Source organism: Lynx rufus, unplaced genomic scaffold (genome assembly GCF_022079265.1).
Source record: "Lynx rufus isolate CCGP_SWC_20201006 ecotype Redwood Valley unplaced genomic scaffold, mLynRuf1.p SCAF_16, whole genome shotgun sequence".
Taxonomy (NCBI): Eukaryota; Metazoa; Chordata; class Mammalia; order Carnivora; family Felidae; genus Lynx; species Lynx rufus.
Window position 1 is genome coordinate 3,279,318 of NW_025814830.1, and position 19,941 is coordinate 3,299,258.

Sequence of the window (19,941 nt, forward strand, 5' to 3'; positions counted from 1 at the left end):
TCTGAAGCAGGCTCCAGGCTCTGAGCTGTCAACCCAGAGCCCGACGCAGGGCTTGAACTCACGAGCGATGAGATCATGACCTGAGCCAAAGTCGGCCACTTAACGGATTGAGCCAACCAGGTGCCCCAAGCATAGTGTTTTTAATGTTCATCCACGTTGTAGCCAGTGGTAGTGTGTGTCTCCTTTTTATGACTCAATAATACTCCAGAGTATGGATAGACCACATTTTATTAATCCATTCATCATGTGATGGACATCAGCCTAATGGAGATAGAGTCTCTTCTGGGGCTGATGAAAATGTCCTGGAATTAAATTGTGGTGATGGTTACACAGTGTTTTGAGTGTGGTGGACCTCACTGAAGTGTGGACTTTAAAATGGTTCAGGGGGCGCCTGGGTGGCTCAGTCGGTTGAGCATCCAACTTCGGCTCAGGTCATGATCTCGTGGTCCGTGGGTTCGAGCCCCGCGTCGGGCTCTGTGCTGACAGCCCAGAGCCTGGAGCCTGTTTCGGATTCTGTGTCTCCCTCTTTCTCTGCCCCTCCCCTGTTCATGCTCTCTCTCTGTCTCAAAAATAAATGTTAAAAAAATTAAAAAAATAAAATAAAATAAAATGGTTCAGGCACTGGATTTTATGTTATGTGAGTTTTATTTAAAAAAAAAAATCAAGGCAGGGCGCGCCTCGGTCGCTCAGTCGGTTGAGTGTCCAACTTTAGCGCAGGTCATGATTTCATGATTCATGAGCTCTCTGCTGTCAGCCAGGAGCCTGCTTGGGATCCTCTGTCCCCCTCTCTCTCTGCCTTCCCCTGCTGGCGCTGTCTAAAAAATAAGTAAACATTTTTAAAAAATAAATTAAAAAATAAAGGCAGAAAGAGAAAAGAAGACAGAGTGGGATTTAGACGCTTTGTTTTCTTGCCAATATTTGAAAATCAGAAAACGTCCCACCATAAATCTGGATTTCCAGCTTCTCTTGAAAAGCCATGGAACTCGACCATGCTCGTATGTGTTCTGGAGGGCGGCCCCTGACCGGAGCTAAGGGTGAATTTTATTCCATGTAAATTGCACCTCAATAAACCCAACCCTCCAGAAATCCAGAAATAGAGAGGGATTCAGTTAGGTGATTTGTCTCAAAACAAATCAAAAGCTGAAGATTTGTGGGGCGCCTGGCTGCCTCAGTCGGTGGAGCATGTGACTCTTGATTTCGGCTCAGGTCATGATCTCGAGGTTCATGGGTTCAAGCCCCACAATGGGGCTGACAGTGCAGAGCCTGCTTGGGATTCTCTCCCTCCCTCTCTCTGTTCCTCCACTGCTCATGCTCTCTCGCTCTCTCAAACTAAATAAAATTTAAAAATTTTTTAATAAACTTAAAAAAAAAGAAAGTAAAAGCTGAAGATTTGTGATTATGAAATCAGAGGAGGAAAGAGATCCAAGACCGGAGAGAAGGTGATGGACTGAAAGGCAGGAGTAAGGGGGGAGGGTCTTCTTCTGTTTCCTCACACTCCCTCTGCCTCTGACCACCTTCCCTCTCAACTTCCTCCCCTCTGAGTGTCTGTCTGTCTCTCTCTCTCTCTCTCTCTCTCTCCCTTCCTCCCTCACAGGTGAAGCAAAAACTCAGATGAACCAGCACAAACTGTCCTGTCCCTGGCTCTCTCTCGGTCCCCTGTTTCCCTTTCTTTCCCAGTGGAAGCCCTCACGCAAGAGAAAAAAAAAATAACTTTCATGTAATTAGATAAATCGGCCACATGCAGATAGGAAAAGTGGGCTTCACAGGGAAGAGGGTCGACCGTGCATTTAAAAAATTCAGTTAGAATCAGACTCTGCAGAACCCAGCTTGGAAACCTCTTCAGTCTCTTTCTTATCATCTATTTCGAAATCCCTTCCTTCTCTTCTCAGTCTGGGCTCTCTCAGCTCTGGCTTTCCCAGCCTCTCCCTTCCACTCTCCTGTGCTCTTAAACACTCACCCTCCTGCCTCTTCCCTGCACACCGCAGGGAGGGGGGGGGGAGGGCCCCACCCTCCCTGAGCCTTCCTCACTAGGAATGAGGATTAGAACCCAATTCACAGGTCACCTTCAGTCATGGGTCTGGGCACTGGGTCGGAGAGAAGGGGAAAAGGAGTGGGGCCGGGTCTTTCCCCCTGGAGCCATTCTGGGCCCAACCCCCCTTTCCCCATTTAGTTGTAAAGCTCAATTAGGTGCCATTAGCTGAGAAGATTTTCTGCGGGATTAGAGAGGGTGCCCCACCCCAAGTCTTCCTGGTCCCCTTCCCTCAACCCGGAAATTGCATGGGCTGGAACAAAGAGAGTTAAAAGCTGTGTCAGCTGCCTGTCTGGGGCAGACAGACAGAAGGAGGGGGACAGGTGGGGCAGCATGACAGGTGGCTGAGAAGCCAGGTGGACAGTGGGAGAGTTGACTGGCGGGGTGGCCAGTGGATGACAGGACAGGCAGGTGGTGGACAGACAGATAGCAGAGGCAGACAGGCTGGAACTGTGACAGCTACATGGAGGCCCCAGCAAGCAGGGGGACAAGGTGAGGAGGGGGCAGGTGGTCACCAATGAGGTGACCCCCCCTCCCCACCCGAGATGGGCAGAGGGGGGGATGGGCAGGCATCCTGTCCTCCTGGAGCTGCTGGCAGGCAGGCGGGGTGGGCAAAGAGAGGGGCAGGTTGACAGGGAAAGGGCCATCTCTGAGATTCCCCCAACGTTTCCCAGGACCTGGAGGTGGCTCACCCTGGGCTCCAGCATCCTGTTGCTCCTGTGTGTTTCTGGTGAGTTCCCCAGCGGGGCGGGAAGCCCTTCCTCCCTGACAGGGGGCCCTCCGATCTCCCCCTCCAGGTCTGATCCCCAGTCTGGCACTGAGGAGGGGAGGGGACTGCCTCTATGTCTCCACTCAGCTCCAGCTCTTGGGGGCCCTGCCACCTCTGTCTTTTGATCTATACCTTCTCTGTGTCTTCCTGTCACTATGTATGCCTCTGTCTTTTCTCTCTGTCTCTGTGCTTGTCTGTCTCTGTCTCACTCCTATCTTTTTTTTTTTTAAGATTGATTGATTGATTTAGAGACAGAGACGGTACAAGTGGGAGAGGGGCAGACAGAGAGGGGGACAGAGAATCCCAAGCAGGCTCTGTGCACAGAGCCCGATGCAGGGCTCCAGCTCACGAAACTGTGAGATCATGACCTGAGCCGAAAACCCAGAGTCGGATGCTTCAGCGACTGAGCCACCCAGGCGCCCCTGTCTCCCTCCTATCTTGAGGCATCTCTCTGTCTTTTTCTCTTTCTCTTCCTCTCTGTGTCTCTGGGCATCGCTGGGTCTTTTTGTATTTGTCCCTGGGTCTGTGTCTCCCTGTCTCTGACTCTCTCTCACGGTCTCTCTCTCTCTCTCTCTCTTACCTGTCTGTGTCTTCATCTCTGCATCTCTCTTCCTGTCTCTGAGCCCCAATCTCTAGATCTCTGACCCCATCTCTCTGGCCCACACCCCTGTCCTCAGGGCTCAGCCAACCGGCCACAGAGAAGATTATTAAAGGCAAGGAGTGTGCCCGTCACTCACAGCCTTGGCAAGTAGGGCTGTTTGAGGGCACCAGTCTGCGTTGTGGGGGGGTCCTCACTGGCCGCAGATGGGTCCTCACAGCTGCTCACTGCAGTGGCAGGTAAGCCCCTGTCTGGGTGTGGTCTCTTCCAGGGGTGGGCAGCGGAAAGGTGATGGGGAGGAGAACCCTCAGGGTAGGAGATGGGGGCGCCAAGGAGTAAGGAAATGGTCTCGCAACAAAAGGTTCTGAGGTTAGACAAAGAGTAGGACTTCTGCAACAATGGGTCTGGGGTGGGGCTGGGTGGGGCGGGTAGTGTGGGTGGCATGAGGGGTCCTGGAACCTGCTCATCTACCCGCTCCCATTTCCTCGTGTTCCCCTTCTTTCCCACATGACATCTGTCACCACCCCAGCTATTCCCTGACCCAGTCGGGGCATCTTCTCTGGGTCTCAGCCGTCCCATCTGTGAAATGAGGGGATCGGACTTTCTAGGTCTGAAGCTCTGAGGTTTTTTCCAAAGGGAACTTTCAAACACGAAGAGGCAGATTGATTAGGGACAGAACAGAGAGAGACCACTCATTACTCACGCGTTCCTTCAGCTGACAGTGCTAACAGCCCAGGCAGCCTCTAGGTGGTTGGAACAGAGCAGCAAGCATGAAGGATGGATGTGCTTGCCCTCGCTAAGAGACTCAGAAAGGGACAGAGATGCAGGGACTCGGGGAGGAGAAGTAGGCAAATGCAAGAAATGGAAAGATAGAGACGAGAGACAGAGAGACAGAACAAGCGTGTGAGGGAGGGAGGACTGACACTGAGGTGCAAAGCAGCAGAGAAAGGTTGGAGGGTCTGGGAGCCAGGGGTCCACTGCCCCCCGCTGAGCCACCTTGACCCCCCCGCCCCCCCAGCAGGTACTGGGTGCGCCTGGGGGAGCACAGTCTTAGCCGTCTGGACTGGACGGAGCAGATCCGACGCAGCAGCTTCTCCGTGACCCACCCCGGCTACCAGAGAGCCAGGCACAGCCATGACAATGACCTCCGGCTCCTGCGACTGGGCACACCCGTCCGCTTGACCCGCAGCGTCCAGCTCCTGCCCCTGCCCACCACCTGTGCAGCGGCTGGCACCAAGTGCCACATCTCAGGCTGGGGCATCACCAATCAGCCAGGGAGTAAGGGAGCCTCAGGGTCAGGGCTCAGAACGGGCAAAGTCTGGGGTGGAGGACGAGAGATCAGGAGTCATCCCAACAGAAGGATGGATCAAGGGTCAAACATGGGGATTGTGGTTTGGGGTCAGAGATCGTGGTGGACCAGGGGTCTTGGGAGTCAAAGTGGTCAACGGGTTGGGTATGGAGTCAGAAGCCATAGGTCAGGGATGTGATTAGAGGCCAGAGTGATGGCAGGGATCATCAGACTGGAGCAAAAGGCACGGGTAAATAGGACCTTGGGTCATGGGTCAGAGACTCTGGTGTTAGAAGTCATTGTAGAGTTGAGGACATGGGATCCAGATGTTGCACAAGCTGGCCACAATCTGAGGCTAGAAACTGAGATTCAATCAGCGATTGCTGGTCTGGGATTGAAAGCCCTAGAGGTTAGGGGTCATGGAGTCTGGGGTCAAATAAACTAGGATCAGAAGTCACTTTGGAGCAGTGGTTTAGAGCTGAGTTTGGACGTTTAAGAGAAGACAAGAAATGTGGGGTCTGGAGACAGAGAGGGAACATGAGGTCAAGTTGGGATCTAAGTATAATAAGATTGAAGGTCAAAGGGCACCGCATGGGGAATTTAAGGAGAAAAGTCCGGATTCACTGTTTCTGGGGTTGGAGGGACAAAAGGTGTCTTGAGTTATGGCACTCAGAGTCATAGGTTAAAGGAGAGGGGGACTTGTGTCAATGAACTGGGGCAAGGGTCACTATGACATGAAGTCATAAATCTGAAACCTAGAAGTTTGAGGATTGTTGTGGAGAGTCGCAGGAAGAGGGCAGAGTATAGACTTATATTTGGCGTCCTTTGGTGGAAGGATGTGGCCCCCAAATGGGAAGCTTTGGGGAACAATGCAGCTTCTATCTTCCACCCCCAGAACCATTCCCGGACCTGCTCCAATGCCTCAATGTCTCCATCGTTTCCAGCGCTGCCTGCCAGGCTCTGTTCCCCGGGAAAATCACGGACAACATGGTGTGTGCCAGCGGCGCTGATGGGGCGGATGCCTGCCAGGTGAGTGAATGCAGGCTATGCACGGTCACCCCGGGACAGGAAGTAGGAGACAGAGCAGGGAGACGGGGGAGAGAGGCGTGGTCAGAAAGAAGGGGAGACGCAGGATACAGCAGCAAGAGCTAGGTGATGGAGGACAGAGGAAAGGAGGGAACAGAGAAGGAGACATGGGAAGAGCATAAGGAGAGGGACAGGAAGAGACAAAGAAAGGTGGGGAAGGCCAAGAGCTGGCAGGGATTTAGAACTCAGGAGTGTAACTGGTTGTCTCTCCCCATACCATCCTCCTGTTGGTGCTGGCCCAGGTCAGAGAGTGAGGGAATCTAGGATGGAGGTGGGAAAGGAGCCTGGTGGACTCTGCTGCCCTCCAATTCCACTACCTTGCCCTCTTGGGTCCTTCAGGTTGGAGGATGCCACCCTCTGCTGGCTAGGGCTCCCTAGCCTTTGTCCCTGAGAGAACTTGTATAGCTCCCGCCTTCCTTTGCTGGGATTGGTCACTGGTGGTTGTGCTCTTTCCCTCATTGGTCAGGGCCCGTGCCAGTTGTCCTCTATAGAACGCTTATGGTTTCCACCTCCTTCGCTGGGATTGGTCACTGAATATACTCTCTTCACTCATTGGCCAGAGCTCTAACCATTCCCCTTGAGAGATACCCCTCCATCACCACGACCTGTTATGGAGTCCTGCCTTCCCTGGGATTGGCCCCTTAGGAACAGGGTACTCTTCCCTATTGGTCAGTCATTGCTCTTGACCTCAGGAACGGAGTAACGCTCTTCTCTCTGATAACCGAGCGCGGACCCACTGTCTTCAAGGCCTGGGAATGGATTTGGGAGTCGGGAGAAAGAAAATGGGAACAGGATTTCTTCCTTATTTATTCAGTGCTCCTTCTCCTTCTGTATTCCAGGGTGACTCTGGAGGACCCCTGGTGTGTGGAGGAGTCCTTCAAGGTCTGGTGTCCTGGGGAACTGTGGAGCCTTGTGGGCAAAAAGGCATCCCAGGAGTCTACACCAACATTTGCAGATATGTGGACTGGATCCGGATGGTCATGAGGAACAACTAGCCTGCTCCCTCCACCTCCACCCCTCAGGTTGGGTGCTCCACCGAGTGAGCCGCAGAGCACCAACACCGCCCCCCGTTATCACTCTGGCTCCCATCCTTCTTGCTCTGGGGATTTTCTTCCCAGAACTCCAACTCCAGCCAGCCCTTTTAAGACCCATGGTTGGGGGAGAAACGAATGAGTGACTACCTGGAATAAATATAACTGGAGGAGGAGATGTGTCTGTCTGTTTGATGACCCCATGCTGGTTGACACAGGAAGGAGGTTCATCAAGTCCTCTACCCACAACTGTAGGAATAGAGACCACAGAGGGTGAGGGTTTTCCCTTAGGAGCCACACAGGAATGGAGTAGCAAAGTTTACTTATAACAATAAAACTAAGGGCCTTTTTTTTTTCTTTTCTCTCCACCCAGCGCTTTAGGAACAGTGCCCATGAAGGACCTGAAGGGGGAAAAATTATTGGCCCAAAAATGCCAAATGAAAATTGCAAAATCAAAATTCATGACCATTTAATTAAATGTCTATAAAACCTAACATTCTTCCATGTAGCGGATTCCAAGTTGGCTTTGCTGGAGCTGTTGAGCACATGTTATATTTAATTAAAAAAATTTTTTTTAATCTTTATTTTTTTTTTAATTTTTTTTTCAACGTTTATTTATTTTTGGGACAGAGAGAGACAGAGCATGAACGGGGGAGGGGCAGAAAGAGAGGGAGACACAGAATCGGAAACAGGCTCCAGGCTCTGAGCCATCAGCCCAGAGCCTGACGCGGGGCTCGAACTCACGGACCGCGAGATTGTGACCTGGCTGAAGTCGGACGCTTAACCGACTGCGCCACCCAGGCGCCCCTTTAATCTTTATTTTTGAGAGAGAGACGGAGTGTGAGTAGGGGAGGAGCTGAGGGGAGGGAGACACAGAATCGGAAGCAGGCTCCAGGCCCTGAGCTGTCAGCACAGAGCTCGACGTGGGGCTCCAACTCACGAACCGTGAGATCATGACCTGAACCGAAGTCGGACACTTAACCGACTGAGCCACCCAGGTGCCCCAAGCACACGTTATATTTAATGTGGGATGTGGGTTCGTTTTAATATGTCTGTGATGATGGAAGGTGGGGTGTGGCCTTGGAAAGCAAGAGGACCCAGACTAGGTCTTAAAATAGTCCTGCCCACCCCTTGGGTTCTGTCTTCACCACCGTCCAGGAGGTGAAAAGAGAGCTTCTCCCCAGTGAATGGAAAGGGAATTTGGGGGTAGGAGAGTGCGGGGTGATGGTGACAGCATGGGAATACTTGCTGAGCGCCTGCTGTGCTCGGCTGTCCCGGAGTCCTCATCCCAATCACCCCAAGGCAGGGCTGTCCCCCCATCTCCTAGATGAAGAAACTGAGCCTCACCGGGGTGGAGTCCCTTGGCTCACGTCACTGTGGTAGGAAGAGGCAGAGCCGGGGTTTGAGGCCAGGCCTGGCTGCTTTCAGAACCCATACCCGGTCGTCTTGCCCCACTTCTGGTTAGGGGAGAGAGGAGAGAGGAGGCAGGACGGAAGCAGGAGATCTAACTGATAAGGAGCCAGCCGGAGATAGAGGGATCGGCAGACAGGATATTGAGGTGGCTCCGAGTCGGAAGTCATTGGACCTAAGTCACACAGCGAGTAAGTGTCACAGCTGGATTTGGGGGGGGGGCGGGGAACAGGGTGCTGGGGGGGTAGGGGCGGAGGCAGGAGAGGGGAGCGGAGGGGAGGGTGGGTGGCAGAAACAAAGCCCCAGAGGAATGCTAGGGGCTGAGGCCTTGCAGAGGGCTGACTCCCTTTCCTGGGCCTCGACTCCCACAGGCCCCAACCTGCCTCCCCCACCCTCCCGGCCTGCCCCTTCGGCTGGCAGTGGCCCCACCTCTGTGACACCCCAGTTTCCCCTCTCCTCGGAATGGAGAAGGGAAGGCCCTGAGGAGGCCAGGGGCCCATCTGGGCTTGGGCTGTGGGGAGGGAGGAGAAGGGACAGGAGAGAGAGAGGGACTGGGAAACCGAGGTGGAGGGGGGAGAGAGAGAAAGAGGTATAGGGAGGCAGAGACGGAGAGATACAAAGAACGATAAAGAGTTAAAAGAGTCATGCAGGGAGAGACTGAGAGAGACAGAGACAGAAAGGCACAAGCCCAGAGAGGCAAAGAGAAAAATGACAGAGAATTACAGAGTGGCAGGAAACGGCAGAGACAAAGAGAGACAGATTCAGCCTGACGAAGAAGGATGCAGACAAGTCGGAGAAACAGAGAAAAGCAGAGAGAAGAGGGGCTTGGAGAGGTGACAGAGGCAGGCAGGCACACACACACACACACACACACACCACCCCCAGGGCAACAAGGCAGGGCTTAGGAGGCCTAGTCATCCGGGCCACCCCGCGTCTGCCACCTGCCTGGTGCCTGATGCTCTGACCCAACCTGCCTCTGACCCAAACCGCCACAGCTGCCTACACCACCACTACCACCACCGGCCACCCAGAGCCCCAGCCCCAGAGCCTGTGAGTCGGGGAGGGAAGGGCACAACCGCCCCCCCCCCCATGCAGCGTGCCTGGCCTCCTCTACCTCCGCACCCTTTCTCCCTCTGCTCTGCCCTTCTAGGCTTGGGTGGGTGCTCTCTGCCTCTCTCTGTGTCTCTGATCCCTACTTTGATAGCTGAGTCCAGCCTCCACCCCTCCCCCTGCTGGCCAGGGCAGCTGAGGGCACTGGCCTCTCCCCTGACCGGCCCAGCCCAGCTCTATCTGCCTGTCCTTCAAAGGGGCAGGCATTCAGAAAGATGAGGCTAAAACACGGTCCCAGGCTGAGCTCCCTGCTATACGGGCCCATATCACCCTGCGGTGGATGCTAAATGACGCTGGTTCCTTTTATTCACCTGTCCCAAGCTGCTGGGGCCTGGCCAGGTCTCAGGTGTGCAAGAAGGAAAACATTCACCCCAAAGCATCTCCCAGGTACCATGGCTGACTTAAAACGGAGCCGGCCCATCGCTTGCCCCAAAGTCAAAGCCCCTCCCAGCAATTGCCATATTCTCTTCGGCTGCTAGAAGCTTTTAGCTGGTATCAGTCCCCTCTAAGGCCACCTTTGATACCAAAGATTTATTTTTTTTAAGTTTATTTATTATTTATTTTGAGAGAGCGGGGTGGGGGGAGGGAGAAGGGGCAGAGAGAGAGGGAGAGAGAGAGTATCCCAAGCAGGCTCTGCACTGTCAGTGCAGAGCCCAATGTGGGACTCGAACTCATGAACCATGAGATCATGACCTGAGCCAAAGTCAGAGGCTTAACCCACTGAGCCACCCATGCGCCCCTCAAAGATTTATTTTAAAGGTTTGGAGGCCGGGATGCTGTGAGAACTCGGGGGTTCCTCAAACCCCGTTGCTTCTCCCTGGGGGGAGCCAGAGCAGGGAAGGGGAGGAGGAGGCAACATGAACCAATGCCTCCCTAGTCTCCCCATAAAGTGATTTGGCCCCTTGTCCCTTCTGGTTCCCAGAAGAACCTGGGGCCTGCCCTTCCCCTCTCCAGGCCATGATGATTCTGCAATTGATCATTCTTGCTCTGGTGACAGGTATGTGGGAAATGGGGGAGGGCAGGGGCCTCCTTCTCAAATCTTTGAGATCTCGCAGCCCTCTATGTCTGGATATTGACAGGGCAGATACTCAAAGCACAGAACAATCCGTAGAAGATCTAAATGGGTATATGAGCCACAATGAGGTCCCAAATGCCCCTTGCCAGGCCAGACGTACTCCCTTTAGATGCCAAAACGGGGAGAGGTCAAGGAGGGTCCCAGGGGGAGGGCCAGGGTAGCTGGGGAGATACTCAAAGAGCCCAGAACAGCAGCTACTGACCAATCAGTATGGAAGCAGCTCAATCATTTAATATCTGGCCCATCCAGACAGTGCCTCCCAGCAGGACACAGGGCTGGGGCCCACACCGCCCACCCCCTCTCTGTTCTCTCCACCCCCACTTCTGCCTGAGCCCCTCTTTTGCGCTCACTCCCCTCCAGGGCATGTAGGGGGAGAGACCAGGATCATCAGGGGGTATGAGTGCTCTCCTCATTCCCAGCCCTGGCAGGTGGCTCTGTTCCAGAAGACACGGCTGCTCTGTGGGGCAACGCTCATCGCTCCCAAATGGCTCCTGACAGCAGCTCACTGCCGCAAGCCGTGGGTGCGGGGGCTGGGGCGGGCCGGCAGGGGGCTGGAGATGGAGAGATGGTTGGAGAGGGGCTTGGGGACGGGGAGAATGGGCACGGGGCCGGAGACGGGCACGGGTGGGGTGGCATGAGCACTGAAGATGGACACAGAGCTGAGACAGGACGGAAGGATGGGAGGGGTTGGGAAGGGGGTGGGGGCCGAGTGGGGTTATGGTTTCGAAGGAGGCTTCGGCGGGAAATGGGGATGAAGTTGCGAGTGGACCTTTGTTGCTTTCTTCTCTCAGTTGCACTCAACCCTTCCCCTTCCCCTCTGTGTCCCCCCACCTCCTGTCTCCTGCCTCTCTTCCTGACCTTCCACCTCTGACGCCGTCTCTCCCACCTCAGCCGATACTTAGTTCACCTGGGGGAGCACAACCTCCAGCGGCGGGATGGCTTTGAGCAGACCCGAACGGCCACCGAGTCCTTCCCCCACCCAGACTTCAACAACAGCCTCCCCAACAAAGACCACCGCAATGACATCATGCTGGTGAAGATGACGACAGCGGCCTTCATCACCCGGGCCGTGCGACCACTCACGCTGTCGTCACGCTGTGTCGCTCCTGGCACCCGCTGCCTCATTTCTGGCTGGGGCACGACGTCCAGCCCCCAGTGTAGGGGCTCCAGAGGGCGACACAGAAGGGGGCGTGTGGGAGGACAGGGGGACAGGGGGAACGAGAGGAACCTGCAGAGGGGAGAGTCATAGAGTACGAGAGTGCAAGAGGGGCGTTCCTGGGGGTGTCAGTGGTGGGATAAGGAAGGGTTGGGGAGGAGGGAGACAAAAGTCGGGGCCTTGGAGTCAGACAGATAGTGCACATTGCCAGATCCACAACCTGCTAGTTGTGGGGCCTCAGGCAAGTGGCTTCACCTCGCTGAACCTTGGTTTTCTTCTCTATACAATGAGGATAATTCCACCCACCTACCAGGGCTGGATCAGAGATAGTGTATTTGGAACAACTGGCATCATAAATTTACTCAGTAGTGTTACCAGTGCAGAGAGATGAGTTGGCTGCCAGCAAGGACGGGACCTGGGTGTGGGGTGGGGCAGAGCAAGGTCCTTGGGTCCAGAGCAGGCTCTGTAGCATGGGGAAGGGGACTGGGGGCTCTCATTGTCCACACCCCTTCATGCTGTTTCCACAGTGCACCTGCCCCATACCTTGCGATGTGCCAACATCACCATCATTAAGCACGAAGAGTGTGAGAACGCCTATCCCGGCAATATCACAGACACCATGGTGTGTGCCAGTGTTCTGGAAGAGGGCAAAGACTCCTGCCAGGTCAGGGGGCAGGGCCTGGGTCTCCAGCCACATCCCCGTGCCCATCTCCCACCTCATCTGCCTCTTCAATTACATCCCGATCTCATCCCCAACCCTAACCCAGTCTCCCCTCCCTGCAACCCTCAGTCTCTCTCCACCCCTAGTTCCTATTTCTAACCTCTGTGTGATCCCCAGCTCTGTCCCCATTCCCACCCCCAACTCCAGCCCCAACCACCCCCCAGTCCGTTTCCAACCCTCACCCATCTTTATTGCTATCCATACCTCCAACCGCGTCCCCAATTCTCTTGCCAACCCCATCCTAAACCTCCACCCCGATCCCAACACCATCGCTAACACCATGCCCAATCCTGCCCCTCCCCTGTGGCCACCCTCCCCCGCTTTGTGACTGGTTTCTCTCTCTCCATACCCAGGGTGACTCTGGGGGCCCTCTGGTCTGTGACGGGTCTCTTCAAGGCATTATCTCCTGGGGCCAGCATCCATGTGCTGTCACCAGAAAGCCTGGTGTCTATACCAAGGTCTGCAAATATGTAGACTGGATCCAGAAGACTATGGAGGATAATTAGCCAGGACCAACTTATCACAGCCCAACATTCCTGATCCCTATTTGGTGATGTGGCTCGTTCTGTTAACAGTCAAGCCCAAGAGAGGACATCGTTATATATTTTCTTTTCAGCCACCTTAACTATGAGACATGCTGTGGTTTAATAATCAACTTGGGGTTCGGAATTAGGAGGCCTGGGTTCCAATCCTGCCTTGTACTAACTTGTGATTCCGGGGGAGAGAAGTGTTGTTTGGTTCACTGTTGTATCCCTAGCCCCAAAGGCACTCACCAAGGTTTCAATAAATACTTACTGAGTGAATGAATCTTTGGAGTGCTTACTATATGCCACACCTGGTCCAAGGGCTTTTCAACATATCAACTAACTTAATCTTCACAAAGATTAAGTGCTATTATTGAACCCATTTTGCAGATGAGGAAACTGGGGGAACAGAGAAACAAGTCACTTGCTCATATAGTCACACAGCCAGTAAGGGGAAGAGCAAGGAATCTAAAGCAAGGTGGTTTCTTTTTCCTTTCCTTTCCTTTCCTTTCCTTTCCTTTCCTTTCCTTTCCTTTCCTTTCCTTTCTTTTCCTTCCTTTCTTTTCCTTTCCTTTCCTTTCCTTTCTTTCCTTTCCTTTCCTTTCCTTTCCTTTCCTTTCCTTTCCTTTCCTTTCCTTCCTTTCTTTTCCTTCCTTTCCTTTCCTTCCTTTCCTTTCCTTTCCTTCCTTTCCTTTCCTTTCCTTTCCTTTCCTTTCCTTTCCTTCCTTTCTTTTCCTTCCTTTCCTTTCCTTTCCTTCCTTTCCTTTCCTTTCCTTCCTTTCCTTTCCTTTCCTTTCCTTTCTTTTCCTTCCTTTCCTTCCTTTCCTTTCCTTTCCTTTCCTTTCCTTTCCTTTCCTTTCTTTCCTTTCCTTTCCTTTCCTTTCCTTTCCTTTCTTTTCCTTCCTTTCCTTTCCTTTCCTTCCCTTCCCTTCCTTTCCTTTCCTTTCCTTTCCTTTCCTTCCTTTCTTTTCCTTCCTTTCCTTTCCTTTCCTTTCATTTCTTTCCTTTCCTTTCCTTTCTTTCCTTTCCTTTTTTCTTTTTCTTCTCTTCTTTTTTCTTTCCTTTTCTCTTCTCTTTTCTTTTTCCTTTTCTTTTTTAAAGCAAACTGATTTCTTAACTACAGAGTGAAACTCGATTAAGGCTCAATTTTCTTATCTGTAAAACCATGAACATAAAAGTATAATAACACACGAGGCTAAGTCAGCCTGCACATAATTAGGACCTAAGAAAAGGAGCTATCATTGTTTTTTTTTTTCCCCAACCTCCATGCCAGTTAGTTCCACCAGACCTGTGCTGGCCAATACGATAGCCACTAACCATATGGGGCTATTTATTTATTTACTTAAGTGTATTTATTTATTTTGAGAGGCGGAGCACGTGCACAAGCTGGGGAGGGACAGAGAGAAAGAGAGGGAGAGAGAATTCCAAACAGGCTCCATGCTGATCATGATCTGAGCTGAAATCGAGTCAGATGCTTAACCGACACTCACCGCATACCAAATGCTTTGTAGCCACATCTCGTTGTTGTACTGAATATAGCACATAGGGCATTTCCACTGGTGTAGGAAGTTCCATTGGACAGCCCGGAGCTGGACAACCTCTAGAGTTAACTCAATTCCCACCGGAGAAGATGCTGCATAAATGGTCCAGAACTCAGAATCTTTTTTGACGTCTTGCTCACCTTGCAGGAGAGGTCGTGGGCATGAGATATAAGAGCCTAGAGCTGGGGCGCCTGGGTGGCTCAGTCGGTTAAGCGTCCGACTTCGGCTCAGGTCATGATCTCGCGGTCCGTGAGTTCAAGCCCGACGTCGGGCCCTGTGCTGACAGCTCAGAGCCTGGAGCCTGTTTCAGATTCTGGGTCTCCCTCTCTCTCTGACCCTCCCCCATTCATGCTCTGTCTCTCTCTATCTCAAAAATAAATAAACGTTAAAAAAAAATAAAAAAAAAAAGAGCCTAGAGCTGGAACTGGGGCCTCCTGGTTGTTAGGTGGATTTGCTGTGTGACCTCCTGTGAATCACTGCCTTCTCTGGGCCTCCCATTTCTCATCTGAAAGGAAAGGATGGAGCAGCTGACCCAGGTGATACTGACATTCTTCTGTGGCCTTGGCCTCCTGTGATTCATGGGCCTATGTGTCACCTGAAGACACGCAGGTGGCAGGATGTGACGTGACCACACCTGGGTGTGATGTGCAGTGTACCCCCCCCCCCAACATGAGGAAGGGGCTACTCACTGGGCCCCCTGCTGAGCCCCCTGTTCTGGCTGTGAGGATGAACTCAGCACAGAGCATCATCGCTCAGGCTCTGAGCTCTGGCTCATTCCCCCTCTGCCCCCTTTCTGTCTCTTTGTGTCTCAGTCTGTGTGGCTCCTACGCTTTCCTTCCATCTGTCTTTTCTCTCTGCCTCCCTCTCTCCTGGCCAGCATTCTGGCTTCTCTCTGTTATGCTAGGTATGCATTTCCCTGTTTATTTTCCTCTCCCTCACAATCACCTCTCTCCAACGCTCTCCTCAAGACCCTTAGGCTCCCTGGGATCCTCTCTCCCCAGCTGAGAAGACTTCTTGGAACAGGAGACGTGGGGAATCCCCATGGAATCCAGCTCCAAAAAGGGTGTTTGGGGCCCTGGAAAGAGCCTGTATTCCCTGGGCCCCTCCCAGAGCAGGAATCTGGGGCCCAGGTTGGGTGCCAGCCCCACCCACGGTATAATTAGGGAGAGGGAAAGGGAGGGAGTGAACCCCTGGGGGGAGGGTGGGGAAATTTCCGGGCTCTTCGGGGTTAAAAGGGAAGGCCAGGCCAGGGGTCCCTGGGCAGAGGATTCGGCGGCCCACTCGGCGGCAGGGCAGAGGCACTTCTGAGTCTCCTCCCTCCTCCTCACCAGCCCTCCTCCCTACCAGCGACTCCCAGGTGAGGTGGGATGCCCTACCCTGGTAGGGGCGGGTTGTGAGAGCGTGGGTGGGGACCTTCGGGTCGCGGGCACGAGCCCTGTTTGAGCCTCAATTGCCCTATCAATCGGGCGCGCCTCTGAGCCTCGGACCCTCGCGCCACCTGTGAGGGAGGGCGAAACCCAAATGCTGTTTGGCCTGCAGTCCGGGGAAGCCGGGGTCCTGAGATGGCTCCCCCTTCGGGCACAGGGAGGTCTGGAGGACGCCACGGGGGGCGTCATTAGGGTAATGGTGCCCGTCCCTGGTATTCTGGCCCGAGTCGCCCGTCCCCCTGTCCCTGAAGTCGTCGGCCGCAGGTTTAGCGGGTCTTCGCGGGCTGGGTTGGCCCAGGACGGGCGGACGGGCGCCGTGGGGTGCAGGTCTCTGACGGGGCATCCGTTTTAATCCGCCCTCGCCCCCTAGCCTCGGTCCCGGCCATGAGATCTCCGCACCTCCACCCCTCCACCGCCTCTGGCCCCCGGGCCCGGGCAATGCTGCTGCTGCCGCTGCTCGTGACGCAACTCTGGGGTGAGGCGGGGGACAGGGCTTGGCGGGAGGTGCCAGGGACCAGGGGAGACGGCAGAGTGTGCTCTCATCACCAACCCCCGCGCAACTCTGCTCCTCCGGGGACCCCAGTGCTGGCCCGCCCCTAAGTCAGCCGGGTCCCCCCCCCCCCCCCGCCCCGAGCTCCGCTCTGGGGGATTGCGCCCCCTGCACTGCGCCTGGATCCCTACTCCTCCCTTCTCTCGGCTTCCTTCCCGGCCCCTGACTAACCCCGTGCCCTCTCTCAGTCCCTCTCGGTCCCGGCTCCTTCCAACTCCGCCCAGTCCCCTCTCTCAGTCCCTTTCTGTCCCCGCTCCTTCTAACTCCGCCCAATTATCTCCCAGGTCTTGCCTCGCAGCTTTTGGCCCTCGGCCCTCTCACCGTTCAGCGGCGCTATTCCAGCCCGCCCTCCTCCATCCCCGCCCCCTGGTGGCCGGGTCGGGTTCTGTTCCTCCTCTGCTTCGAGCGCTGCATTCTGTCCCCGTCCCTCCAGACCCTCCCTGTTCGCTCTCCCCAGCTCCACTCCGCTCTGTCCCCGCCTCCTTCTCCTTTCCCGCGGTCCTTCTCCGCCACTTCCATTCGGTTCCTGCAGGACCCCCAATTTCCAATCCTCTCCCCCAGCTTCCCTGGTTCTGGCTGCGGGCCCCGCAGGCCCGTCGCTCGGCCCAGCTGTGGCCCCAAGCCCAGCTCCTGCCCTGTCTCCGCCCCTTTTCTTTCTCCAGCCGCGGAGGCGGTGCTGCTCCCCAGAAACGACACCGACTTGGACCTTGTGGCCTCCGGCGCCCCGTGCGCACGCGGTTCGCAGCCCTGGCAGGTCTCCCTCTTCGATGGCCTCAAGTTCCACTGCGCGGGCGTCCTGGTGGACAAGAGTTGGGTGCTCACAGCCGCGCACTGCGGGAACAAGTAGGGGGAGCTCCTCAGGGCAGCCACGGAGGGGCGGTGGAGGCAGGCCCCGGGGAGGCGGCGGGAAGAGCTGGGGCACTTGAGGGTATGGACCTCTCCCAGCTCCTTGCGGGAGTCAGTTCTGGAGGGCTTCCTGCAGGAGGTGAGGCAGGGTTGGGCTGTGGCCTCCAGGGGGCGCTGTAGATCCTTCTCAGGGCTTTCGGGCTCGTCCGCTGCCCTTTGTCTAGTAGATACTCCTTGGGCTCCCCTGAAGGGTGGATAGTTGCATGCAACAGACCCAAGTCCGGGGGTCCGGTGTGGTTAGGACTTTAGAAGTAAAGACATTGTTCACCTCACGAGTCCCCATTGAGGAAGGACAGGAGTGGTAGGCTTACCCGGGTAGACCCCCAGTCCTCAATTCCTGCAGAACTCAGATCCCCAGCTCCCTTCTCCCCCACCTCCTCCTCCCTCAGACCCAGGAGTCCCAGCCCCCAGTTTCTCTCCCTCAGACCCAGGAGTCTGGGCTCCCACCATGGGGCCAGTCCCCTCCTTCCCACCGACTCAGAGTCTTGTCCCCGTCCCTACAAAGGCTTTACCTTCACATGGCTCTTCCCTCCCCAGGCCTCTGTGGGCTCGCGTTGGGGACGACCACCTGCTGCTTATCCAGGGCGAGCAGCTCCGCAGGACCGCCCGCCCCATCGTCCACCCCAAGTACCAGCATGGCTTGGGCCCCATCCTGCCGCGGCGGACAGACGAACATGACCTCATGCTGCTGAAGCTGGTCAGGCCGGCTGTGCTGGGGCCTCGCGTCCAGACCTTGCGCCTGCCCTACCGCTGTGCCCAGCCGGGAGACCAGTGCCAGGTGGCTGGCTGGGGCACCACGGCCACCCGAAGAGGCAAGAGCTGGGCACCCTGAAGCCTGTCTTGGGGAAGAGGAACTGAGGGCCAGGACTCCTGGGTCTGAGGGGGGAGGGGCTGGGGGGGGGTGGGACCCTGGGTCTGGGGAAGGAGGGGCTGGAGGCCTGGGGTCTGGGATGGGAACCGTCTGGGTATCTGGACTCCTGAGTCCTGGAGGACTGGAGGTCTGGCCACAGTATCACCTCCTATTTTCTCCTGTCAGTGAAGTACAACAAGGGCCTGAGTTGCTCCAGGGTCACTGTCCTGAGCCCTAAAGAATGCGAGGTCTTCTACCCTGGTGTGGTCACCAACAACATGATGTGTGCAGGACTGGACCAGGGTCAGGACCCCTGCCAGGTAGGAACTGGCCAGGGAGGGTCTCACTCATGGGAGCTAGGATAGGGTTATGGGAAATCGGAATGCCCCATCCTTGTCCCCAACCCTATGCCCCGTGTCCCACATGATCCCATCCCTCCCCCAGTGTCATCCCCGTGTCCAACATGAGCCCATCCCTACCCCAGCCTCCATCCCCACCCCACGTCCGACTCTACCTCCTTGGGTCCATCTGCTGGCGCCCGGCCCTACCGACTTCTGACCCCGTCCTCAACAGCATCGCCATCCCCAAGCCTAGACCCCCACCCCATCCCTCTCTGTCGGCCCATGTCTACCTCCCCCCACCTCATCACAAGCTACAGCCCCAGCTCTACCCCATCTCCACTCTCGCTCCCCGCCCCCATCCAATGTCCACAACCCCTAGTCCGGCCCCATCCCAACCCCAGCTCATACTTAACCCACCTCATCTTTTTTTAAAAAAAAATTTTTTTTCAACATTTATTTATTTTTGGGACAGAGAGAGACAGAGCGTGAATGGGGGAGGGGCAGAGAGAGAGGGAGACACAGAATCGGAAACAGGCTCCAGGCTCTGAGCCATCAGCCCAGAGCCCGACGCGGGGCTCGAACTCACGGACCGCGAGATCGTGACCTGGCTGAAGTCGGACGCTTAACCGACTGCGCCACCCAGGCGCCCCCCACCTCATCTTTTTTTAAAAAATGTTTTATTTATTTTTGAGAGAGAGCATGGGGGAGGGCCGGGGGGGCGGGACAGAGGTTCCAAAGTGGGCTCTGCACTGACAGCGCGGACCCCGATGCAGGGCTCGAACTCATGAACCGTGAGATCGCGACCTGAGCCAAAGTCAGACAGTCAACAACTGAGCCACCCAGGCGCCCCACCAACCTCGTCTTTATCCAAACACAACTCCGACCCTACCCAACCCCCAGAGCCCCAAGTGGCAGCCTTTGAATTGGTGCATTTATTTGATCTCTCCTTCCCCCACCCCCAGAGTGACTCTGGTGGCCCTCTGGTCTGTGACGAGACCCTGCAGGGCATCCTTTCATGGGGCATTTACCCCTGCGGCTCTGCTCAGCATCCAGCTGTCTACACTCAAATCTGCAAGTACACCTCCTGGATAGAGAAAACCCTGCGCTCCAACTGACCCCCAGGCCCGGAGCCTCTACCAGCGGCCTCTTCTCCCTTCCTGGGCAGCTGCGGGGGCTGGGCTCCTCCCCTGCCCCGCTCGAACCTCCGCTGCCCATCCACACCTGCTGATGTCTCTCCTCCTCCCTTAACCACCCCACCCCACCCCCCACCCACTACTGCTCTCTGCCGCTTTGGAGCCAAACTGCCAACAGCGATGGCAAAGTTGTTTTTTTTTGTTTTTTTTGTTTTTTTTTTTTTAATTTAAGAGAAACAAGGAAGCTGGTGGTCACCCCATCTCTGAGAGGGGTTGTCACTCACCAAACCAGGCTTCCTCTACCACTCCCTGCTGTGTGACCTCAAGCAAGCTAAGCACCCTCTCTGGGCCTCTATTTCCTCACCTGGAAAATGAGGACAATGAAGTGCCTACCTC

At 55.3% G+C, this 19,941-nt stretch overlaps 3 protein-coding genes across 4 annotated transcripts; all 3 read left to right on the forward strand.

Moving 5' to 3' along the window:
* The first annotated feature begins 2,343 nt into the window (after positions 1–2,343).
* Positions 2,344–6,970, forward strand: KLK12 (kallikrein related peptidase 12). Of its 2 annotated transcripts, none has more exons than XM_047077542.1 (6): positions 2,344–2,521; positions 2,704–2,759; positions 3,476–3,635; positions 4,415–4,674; positions 5,580–5,713; positions 6,610–6,970. In XM_047077542.1, the coding sequence occupies exons 1-6, from the start codon at positions 2,493–2,495 to the stop codon at positions 6,763–6,765; spliced, it is 795 nt and encodes a 264-aa protein (XP_046933498.1). In that variant the 5' UTR covers positions 2,344–2,492; the 3' UTR covers positions 6,766–6,970. The 2 variants fall into 2 exon arrangements, with proteins under 2 accessions (XP_046933498.1, XP_046933499.1); XM_047077543.1 differs by having other exon boundaries at positions 4,418–4,674.
* A 1,303-nt stretch (positions 6,971–8,273) lies between these two features.
* Positions 8,274–13,066, forward strand: LOC124510868 (kallikrein-11-like). Its single transcript, XM_047077549.1, has 6 exons — positions 8,274–8,402; positions 10,244–10,318; positions 10,757–10,913; positions 11,288–11,553; positions 12,080–12,216; positions 12,627–13,066. Exons 2-6 carry the CDS (start codon positions 10,279–10,281, stop codon positions 12,777–12,779), a joined length of 753 nt encoding a protein of 250 aa, XP_046933505.1. The 5' UTR covers positions 8,274–8,402; positions 10,244–10,278; the 3' UTR covers positions 12,780–13,066.
* A 3,083-nt stretch (positions 13,067–16,149) lies between these two features.
* KLK10 (kallikrein related peptidase 10) lies at positions 16,150–19,527 on the forward strand. The gene is made up of 5 exons (XM_047077544.1): positions 16,150–16,240; positions 16,978–17,158; positions 17,759–18,033; positions 18,258–18,391; positions 19,375–19,527. Exons 1-5 carry the CDS (start codon positions 16,150–16,152, stop codon positions 19,525–19,527), a joined length of 834 nt encoding a protein of 277 aa, XP_046933500.1.
* The last annotated feature ends 414 nt before the right edge of the window (positions 19,528–19,941 follow it).

Coding starts and splice junctions, on each gene's coding strand:
- KLK12 (XM_047077542.1), top strand. CDS start 2,493: ATGGAGGCCCCAGCAAGCAGGGGGACAAG. Junction 2,760..3,475: donor GTTGCTCCTGTGTGTTTCTG/GTGAGTTCCCCA, acceptor CCCTGTCCTCAG/GGCTCAGCCAACCGGCCACA. Junction 4,675..5,579: donor CATCACCAATCAGCCAGGGA/GTAAGGGAGCCT, acceptor TTCCACCCCCAG/AACCATTCCCGGACCTGCTC.
- LOC124510868 (XM_047077549.1), top strand. CDS start 10,279: ATGATGATTCTGCAATTGATCATTCTTGCTCTGGTGACAG. Junction 10,319..10,756: donor CATTCTTGCTCTGGTGACAG/GTATGTGGGAAA, acceptor ACTCCCCTCCAG/GGCATGTAGGGGGAGAGACC. Junction 11,554..12,079: donor CACGACGTCCAGCCCCCAGT/GTAGGGGCTCCA, acceptor CTGTTTCCACAG/TGCACCTGCCCCATACCTTG.
- KLK10 (XM_047077544.1), top strand. CDS start 16,150: ATGAGATCTCCGCACCTCCACCCCTCCACCGCCTCTGGCCCCCGGGCC. Junction 16,241..16,977: donor GCTCGTGACGCAACTCTGGG/GTGAGGCGGGGG, acceptor TTCTTTCTCCAG/CCGCGGAGGCGGTGCTGCTC. Junction 17,159..17,758: donor GCCGCGCACTGCGGGAACAA/GTAGGGGGAGCT, acceptor TTCCCTCCCCAG/GCCTCTGTGGGCTCGCGTTG.